Here is a 10,049-nt window from a genome sequence, read left to right as displayed (position 1 = left end):
AGCAATTTTGGTAAACTTTCCTTGACATAGCCATCTTTGGCTGAATCAGACCTCCATCTGCCGTGCCTCTTAAATAATCTTTCAGGCACCCCCGCATTAGCTGCCTCTGTGGCACCCCCTGAACGCAGGCTATGGACACCGAATTTTGATGTGTCGCCAACTATTGGCTTGAGCGCATCCAAAATGACTTCGCGAACTCTAGTATATGACATTGGTCGGTTATCCTTGCGCAATTTGTAACCCATTTTTGTGGCAGACAAACTCCTGAAAATGAATGAACATGAATCTTGGACCTGAGCTAACTCTAAATACTTCTGTAACATACGAACAGGACAAACTCTTGATGTCAGACGTGCTATAATAACTGATTTACCTTGCCTATAAATGTCCGTCTTGCTAGAAGGAATCAGAATTGACATATGTGATAACTCAAATGTTATATGCTCTCTTTTATCTCAGAAAGTTCATCAAAACGGAGAAACCCTGCATAAGCTATCAAGCACATTGTTACAGTTCTAATAGTAAGCAAATTCTTGATGGACAAATCTGCACAATAGTGATCATATACTTTAACCAGAATTTCTGCTGTTATAGGCTCCTTTTTAACGGTAGGAGATGCTAATTTACGTTTCAAACCCTCAGCAGCATTCTTAACAATTGGAGAAAGACAAGGATCTGAACTCCCGGCCAATTTATGAGCCCATGAAATAGCAGCAGTGGCTTTCAAAATAGGTGCTGGTGTGTTGGCTGAATGACTGACATGAATGAGATATAATGAAACATAATAGGGATCCGCTGGAATTTTTGACTTTCCAAATCTGTCAGCCCATGTGCACCAAGTGCAAAATGCTCCCCCATATTGTTTTATAGTTGAATCGGCTCTAGAGTTTAATGTCACACCAGGCAATTCTGATGCTAATTTGTTCAGTTCATCATGCTCTTCGTATCCCGCATCTGACCATATACCACTCTGGAAGATTACCTGCAAATGAAATGAAAACAATTTTAAGAATTCCGCAGTCAAATGTATTTAGGCCTACTAATATTTCTAACATTGTCTGATTACTCTACCTACTTACTAATTTTCACTTCTTGTCAATGCCGTCCTTCACGCATTGAGTACCAAATCAATCTTCATAGATTCCTGCTATATTAGCATGTAACTCTTTCTTCGTTGCAAGCTTTGATATTTGTTGCATTTCATTTATATAAAGTTCTTTGTATTTCCTCGAAAACTCATTACCAATATCATGGCATACTCAATTTACAGAATGTTTCTCTTAAAATATCAAATTTATTAGGATTTCAAATCCAACCGATTTTGCTCAACGCATTCGATTAAAACTGGACTCTTACCGCCAGAATAGCACTTCTGGCTATTTGTTGTAACGAACTGCTCGTTATTGTATCTGCCATTTACAAACATACCAGGAAATACTGTAATTCCTGTATATCCACCACTCCAACTATAGGAGTCTGTCCATCTGGGAACAATATCGGCCAAAAAGGGGCCGAATACCACTGAGGGCAAATAAGAGTTCCTGCTGCCCCCGAACGCATCATGTGAAATAGGACTCTTGGAATGAGGTGGATAGGTGGCACTAACCAGTTATTTTCATTAGACCAATCCACAGTAAATGCGTCTATATTCTCACAACCTGGGTTCCAAAACCTCGAATCGAATCTTGGCAACTTTGCATTGTAAAAACTGGCAAATCTGTCTATTGTATGAGGACCCCATCTTGTGTCCAATTTCTCAAATATATAATCTGAGATAGCCCAATCATCAGCATCAATAATGCGACTGATATAATCAGCTCTTTCATTGTCTGATCTAGGGACCCATTCCACTTCTAAAGATATATTATCTTGGACACAAATTCTGAAAATGTTCAAAGCAATTTCTTGTAAATCAGTTTTCATACTGCCTTTTGTTGCTATCGCTGCAACACTTTGGTTATCCGTAAACCATTTCACAACATGATTCCCAAGCTTCTTGACAAATGAAGCCATGACCATTTCTACGGCCTTAAGCTCTCTCCATGCCGAGCTTCGTCTTGCATCAACTTGATTCCATTGCCCATGAGCAATATCATCCGACATATCTACTACATACCCACCGTAGCCAGTGCTACTTGCATCTGAATATACTATTTTAGATGCTGCTGTTTTCGGTTCAACTTTTGCACAATTGAGAGTACGAATATTTTCCCGCCAAAACTCTAATTCACTAATGGCTTCTTCCGACACACAAACAAAGGATTCCCAGTTTTCTTTACCTTCTACACAGACATGTAAAGATTTCGTCATTAATCTTGCTATATTTCCAACTGCCAGGCTAGTGGAAACAATTTTTCCCGCCACACTAGCCAGAAGTCTAGCCTTCACATTTAAATTCCCACTATTGTCTTTGTAGTTAAGAATAGTGGTAGTACTTTGATGGATGTCTTGAACTCTTCTTCCGGTGACCCCAAATGCACCCGATTCTAGATCAATATCATATCCCAACCACTCTAATGTTATTGTTGGGCTCCAAATCGACTTCTGGATATTCGGCACAAATCCAGATTTAATCAGATCGGCTTTAATACTATCACTAGCCTCTTTTGCTTTATCTACAGACCCACCAAAACCTAGACCATCATCTAGAAATACTACAATTGCCTTGCCTTCGCTTCTCCACTTCTTTACCACCGGTCGAACTATTTTAGTAAAATGAATGGAGCCGAACTCAAACCAAATGCCAGGCACGAAAATCTAAAATAACGCACTTTACCATTGAGATTCCATGAGAATCCCAAGAATTTTCTATGCATAGGGTGAATCTCTATATGATGATACCCGGACTTCAAGTCAAATTTGAACATGAAACCACCTTTCCTAAGAAACAGCAGTGCTGTTCTCATATCCTCAAACTTAACAGATTGCTTGCGAATGAACTTGTTTACCATCCTCAGGTCAAGAATTAGCCTCTTTTTTTCCGTTTGGCTGAATAGAAACAGTGAGTGGGTTAATAACGTGTGGGGGAGATTGACAAATTTCTACAGACCCCAATTTTACCAGCTCAGATATGGCCTCAGACACAAATTCGTGATTATTATACGCAGACCTGTTATTCTTGGATGATTGCATCGGAGGCTCGTCATAAAAAGGAATTACATATCCGTTTTCAATAGTTTCCATTATAAACTGTGGTGCCCCAATTTCCCGCCAAAACTGGGCGTGGCTTTTTAGCCTACCTGAAACCTTGATCGCAATATTACCTTCGCTTCTCTCATAATCTGTATAATCAAATACTATATCATCTGAAATACAGACACATTCATCTACACTACATGAATTATCATACTTAACTTTAGCTCTATTTACTTTAGATGCCTCCTGCATTTTGCGGCTGGTTTGTACTAAACTGCTGCCGTCTGGCTGGACAACTTTCTCTCCAGTGGCCGAACTTCCCACAGAAGTAGCAACTGCCTTTGCCTTGCCTGCTGATGGGCCCAGTGAAGGACCCTCCTGCACGAAAAAGCTGACTAGAAGAACCAGGCATACCAAAACCACCACCCACGGAAGCGCCGCCATCTTTTTTGAACTTTTTTGCCGCTTGCTTGCTAGCTTGCTTCTGCTTGATCTTTTTTCCTGCTCGATATTCGGCCCGTTGAATTCTTTTGTGATCATCCTCATCAGCTGCCAACTCATTGGTTTCATACTCTGACACGGTCGCCCACCCATGCTCGCTGATGTCAGCCAGTCTTATAAACTTCTGTCTTGTACCGATGGTATCTCTCGCTTTAAGTAGGTGCACCTTACCATCAACTGGGTCATCAATGGCCTTGTTTATTAGGTCGTCAACAGATCTATATTACAAGTAAATAACACGTAACACTTATTAGAGACAATTCATATCAGATCATATACGCGCCAAATCGCACATTTCGCGCCAATCAACCAATTGTGATAATTCAATACATTTCCACGCTGGATGATTTCTTTTTACTCGGACACATTAGCTCATACCAATTGAACAAAATTTCTATAAAAGGTGAGCCACGCGTATCACTGCCCTTTTGCTATAGTTAACCTTGCACACAGAACAGACCTATTGATATTACACGGTCCACTGTGACACGGTCCATTGGACCCATTACAACTGACCAGAAAGCTGCTGCCAACCATTTCTTATTAAACATAATAGGAGCTGAATTATCCTTCTAATAAATCTAATCATTTTAAGTACTACAGAAACGGAACGAAAACTTAACTGGTTAAACTCGTACTGCCGTTTATTTCCTTCTCTTTTCCACTTTGTTTCAGAGGCCGTCGCCAACTTCTTTTCAAAACACTCCGCTGTTTTCTTATTTTCTTGCCAAAATTCCTCCTTTGCTGACTGTAGTGACTCTGTAAACGAACTTTTTAGCTCTGCTTGGCTACTTTTGAACTGATTCAGTAACTCTTGAATGTCTTCTTTCGTTGCGGCCGTCATATTAATATAGGCCTAACACCAATGCCACGTCACTGAAGCTGAGACGGAACCGGGGTATTGAAAAAAGCGTGTGTGCTGCGTGGTGCTACCAACCTGAAGTGACTACCAAACACTAACACGCCCCGGCGCACACCCAAGTCATTCATTATGACGTAACGTGAAGAAAATAAATATATGCTAATTCGCCGAGGGCGCTCAAACGCACATATTTTCATATTTCCATGCACTGGTAAGCGACCTCAAAAGTTTGTATTGCTTTGATTGCATTATCAAAATCAATCGATTGGGATACCAAGTACTTGAGATGACTTGAGAGTCCCAGTTATGTAATAGATGCGGTTGAATGATGGCCCGAATGATGGGCGGGACTATTTCCCATATTTGGATTCATGACGTAACTTATCGACTGGTTTGGTTTTGGTCACTGTTTATTATAATGAGGGTGCACTGCTGGGGGTAGCGAACGGATTTGTAAGGACCAACGCCTGACGGCGTTGATTATAGTACTAAATATTGCGTTGGTCCTGTATGGACTACACGGATATGTTATGTTCAGTACGGTGTACCATGAGGAACATGCTAACTTAAAATAATTTTTGCAAACTTTGATAATTTTTTACAAACTCAAATGATTTTTACAAACTCAAATAATTATTACAAACTATTTTTTTTGGCAAACTTTAATATAATGTATTGTGCATGTAGAGGCCCATTTATTGTCGGATTTCTGTATTTAGATCACGCAGGGGACGCACCATTAGATTCTCAGGGGTGCATGGGAGAATTGCAGGGGGCAAGGCAGAATTTTTTTTTTTTAACGGCGAATTTTGTATTTTTGTATCGCCTCCAAAGGGAGGATTTATTTTCCATCTCACTAGTGGGCGAAGTTGTTTTTTCGTCTCACTAGTGGGCGAAGTTGTTTTTTTTTCAAAAAACTCCCATGCCCCCTGGAAATCAAATGGTGCGCCTCTTAACAACAATTGAGCGCTATTAATACACATTAATGTTTTTAAGCAAATAAAATTCCAAAATATGGTACGTTTTCTGTCTTTGCTTGCCACGTGGTAAGCCTATGTTGAGGTTGCGATTATATGTACAAAAAAATTCAAGATGGATACCAACAAGTCGTGTGGCCGAGCCGTCTAAGACCCTTCTTTTAAAAAAAATCATATTATCGCATCGCGCATATACTCAATCTCGATAGCCTGAGTCTCGCTGGGAGTCTTGCTCTCTCGGGAAAGTCGAAAGTTTGCAAAAAATATTTCAAGTTTGTAAAAATTATTTGAGTTTGTAGAAAGTTATTTGAGATTGTAAAAAAATTATTAGAGTTTGTAAAAAAACTATTTGAGTTGTAGAAAATCATTTCAGTTTGTAAAAAAATATTTGAGTTTGTAAAAAAGTTTGCATGTCCCTCATGGTACACCGTAGTTCAGGGACCGTGCTTTTAAAAAACCCGCCAGATCGCAATCAGGCCATTGACCTGTGTAGTGGTCATACGTTGCTCGCTCAACCATAACAGCATGACTGTCCCTAATAGCTACTCATTAATAATGCGTTGCATCAGGTCATGGACTCTATTCAATAATTTTAATCCTTTCTTTGAGGTCAGAAAGATGAAAGGGAGACCTTGAAAAACAGATGCGTGGTTCTAGATAATATTTTATCATCCAAGCTGGTTATCTAGGATATTTCTAGGAGGCGACACTTATTAATTCATAACGCTCACATCTTTCTTCATCCAATGGACTTTGGAGAACTGCTGAGATAATAAGTGGATGTTACAATCTAATCGGTTAATCGGCATAGTTGATGATATCTGATTCTGATAATTCACTAGTAGCAGCAAAATTACAGCGCTTTGTATCCTCTGGTGCGCTATATAAATCTTATATGGATTAATGTTATTTATTTATTTTATAAATATTTCTTTTAAACACAATCTAATGTGATGCTCACTACATGTAGAAGGCCTGGTCTGCAAACGTTCATTTCATAAATCTAGTAAAGATAAAGCTTCATGTTTAGTGAAAATGAAATACCAAAGCTGGATATTATACAATCGTGATGCATTCCTTCTTGTTATGGACGACAAGTATTAACTTTGATATTATTATGGCAATATCCATTCCCTTCTCAATTGATTATGCTTTCTTTTCGAAAAATAAACCATGAGGTCTAGAGGCCATGATATAAACCTATATTCGGTATGCGGAAACCTTCCACGGTTAGGGCGGCGCTTGCACTCGCATATTCACTAAACTGCCGCCTCCTTCAACCTTTATCGAGGGGCGAGTTTGAGGTTTTATAGTCATACATGTAGGCCTACCATTTTTCACCCTTATGGCAGTCAACGTCAGCGCGTTGAAGCAGCTGTTTCGCTCGCGCATCTATGTGGCGTCGTAAGCGTGTGCATGTGTACACCAGCGCGCTGCAGCGCTTTGACCGAATGCTAGTAATTATTTGGCTGTGCCCAATTAAATGCTCACTGTACTGACATCACTATACTAGGCTAAATCCTCCAAGTCCTTCAACATCTACGCACGGTCATCGGGTTGTGCTGAATAAGGCAACGTGAAGGATTGTGGGTAATAAAAGGCGCCGCAATTCTGGGTCTGGAAGGATTCAGGCTATCACTATACTACCACATCAGGATGAAAAATCGCATATCGCAAACCAGCCAAATTTGTCATAGGTTTGAATGCTAGTAGGAAAACCGTGAATATAGGGTCTCAAACTCTGAAACATCTGAGCAGAAACGTGTCCTTTTTCCTATTTTAAAGTGAGTCTGTAGCTGTCGCCATCTTTGGAATATAATACAACATTCTCTGGCCAAACATCGGGTTAAATGTAAGTAAATAGTTAAAATCGTTTAAATTCAATAATATCAAACAGCCACGGACATTAAGTCAAGGCTACATGAGAAGTTTGGTGTAGGTCACGCATTTCCTTGGTATAAAAAACAGCCAAAAGAATGACAAAAATTCCCTCTTTTTATCACAACGCGATTTATTACGAAACAGCATTTTCATAGGGCCTATGCTGGTTCTGTCAATTCTAGTTTAAAATCTGTTCGTCACATGCAGTCTGATTTGGTATCTATGTTATCATCAAAGTCTTGGGAACTAATGTGGACAGTTGTTTTGTTTAAAAAACGGATACTGTTTAAAATATCAGTATTTACGCGAGCGACATTTTGAGTGTGTAAAATGCATTGAAAATTGTCGGCTAAAGAGTGCATAAATTAAAATCGCGAACAGTAATAGCAACAATAACTATCTACATTCCAAGCGGAAACGCTTTTCATAAGCATACCCACTTTTTCAGCAATCGCTGAAACCTAAATATGCAATTCCAGGCGATTTGTAAAAAATAGCGTCAGCATATTTAACTATGAATTTGGGACACCGAAACAAATGCTTGCATTGGTGCTAGACTTATTATAATGATACGATAATTAGGCCCCCAATAATGGCTTTCATTTTAACCGTTATTTATTAAACTGAGATTTTTACTTTTTGAGAAATTAATGAATTTATCGAAAAACTTTTCGGAGAACGCTACTTTAATGAACCCATGCCTTAACACATGCCTTATGTAATCGTTCATTTCTTTGCGATTAGTCAACCGATTCCGGTAAAATTGGCGTATAAGATGGACTACACGCTGATGTTTAGTTTTTTGGATTTTGATGTCTATTTTTCGACTTACGTCCAAATTCATTTGCCCGGTAATTTTTTCTGGGACACCCTGTATGCTCTTTCATTTAATGACATAAAATTTGAAAAATATTGTAAGGAACACTTGAGGTTTTGGTCAAAAAATTTGTTTGGATAGGTAGTTTTAAACAGATTTACCACATTCGGATTGCTAAAAAATTAAATTGCAATATCTGTTGACGTAATGGGGACAGGTGCTTTAGGGGGAAGTGTCAGCTTTCATTTGATATAACAAAATTCTGATTGGATGAAGGGAACACTTGAGGTTTTGACAAAAATAATCTTATTTTCCACTAGCTCTTATAAAATGCTATGCACTCAACCGTGTAGTTTAACACAGACTGCGTACTAGGCTAGACTCGCTGTGCTGGAAATATCTGTGTGCTCGGGTGTATCGAGGTGGAAACTGTGCGCAGATGCATTTATAAGAGAATCTTTTTTGTAGTCAAACCTTTTCATATGGAGAACAAACAAATATTAAACAGTGTTAAAGGATGTCTCCGGCAATCACAACATTATGCCTTATATGATAGAAAATTAATTATCAAGCACGAATCACGTGGTTGTATTTGAAACAAACTCATATTGACCATAAAACGAATTAATACAGCCGTCTCTCAACACGCGATATTCAAAATTCCCGGGCGCCGAAATTGTCCAGTGCAAGTACTAATACAATGAAGACTGACAACTATTGAGCACAAGACTTATGACGTCATTGCACTAGACAATTTCGGTGCGGGAGTTTTGAATATTGAGAGAGCAGGCTGTTTTTATTCGTTTTTATGGTCAATATGAGTTTGTTTCAAATAAAACCACGTGATTCGTGATTGAGAATTGTTTTTCTAACGTATAAGGCATTATGTTGTGATTACCGGAGTCATCCTTTAACAGTAGTTTCAACACGTACTAGGATCCACAACATGCTCATATTTCAGGGCACATTTCTTTAACCCCAATACGGTATGTTTGTACATTCATTGAATGACCTTTGAAAATTTGGGTACAACTCATACTCTGCAATTTGCGGTCAAATTTTGCACTATGATTGTCTAATTGAGGTAGAGTAGAGAATCGCACACAAAAACACAGATACCCTTAAATATGGAGACCATCGACCACGAATTTTAATTCTTCAGGTAAAAGAAGGGAGATGTATGCAGGTATATTGAAGTTATATAGTTATAACATTAAGGGCTCGGATAGCAACGTTTGCACAGTATTTTTTGTGGCACATGAGAGCACATCAGACATACCGTAGAAACCCGTCTATAAGGAATAGTAGCGACTGTGATGATAGCATATTTCAGGCAAGCGCCCTCCACAATATTATATCATTATGGAATTTGAGCAAATCATTTACCGACACAAGCAGGTATACAATGTATTATTTTATCTTTATTTCGCATCTCACGAGCATAGCTCACTTGGCAAGGCATAAGACTTTGGTTCTTTAGATCGGAAGATGGTGAGTTCGAGCCTCATCACGGTCACACAAACTTTTATAAACAAAATATTGTTAAAACTTTTCATTTATATTTTCTTGCATTTTCTAAAGACTCCTTTCGTGATCATTTTTTTTTCATATTTAGTTTAATTTATTCTATTGTTTTTCTTTTATTGTTTCTTTTCTTTGTCTTTTTTTCTTGTTTAATTTAATTTTTTCTTTATTTTTCTTTGATTCATATAATATTGGCAGGATAAGGAGAGGAGGGAACTAAAGACCCATTCAGTGATTTGCTCATCCGGACGATCGTAAAAATCATCAAAATTCACCTTTGTCATTGTCATAGATGTGGTAACATAGCCTGCTAGTGGTTCAGCAGAAAACCGTGTGACACATAATATACATT

At 38.6% G+C, this 10,049-nt stretch overlaps 1 protein-coding gene across 1 annotated transcript; it reads right to left on the bottom strand.

The window, feature by feature from the left end:
- Nucleotides 1-436: 436 nt before the first annotated feature.
- LOC140163763 (uncharacterized) lies at nt 437-4,185 on the bottom strand. The gene is given in 4 exon segments (XM_072187079.1): nt 437-982; nt 1,429-2,717; nt 2,720-2,978; nt 2,980-4,185. Coding segments are annotated over 4 exon segments (2,844 nt in total). The 5' UTR covers nt 3,730-4,185.
- Nucleotides 4,186-10,049: the final 5,864 nt, after the last annotated feature.

Source organism: Amphiura filiformis, chromosome 11 (genome assembly GCF_039555335.1).
Source record: "Amphiura filiformis chromosome 11, Afil_fr2py, whole genome shotgun sequence".
Lineage (NCBI taxonomy): Eukaryota > Metazoa > Echinodermata > Ophiuroidea > Amphilepidida > Amphiuridae > Amphiura > Amphiura filiformis.
Note: the sequence above shows the minus strand (reverse complement) of the source record. Positions and strands in the feature narration are given on the sequence as shown.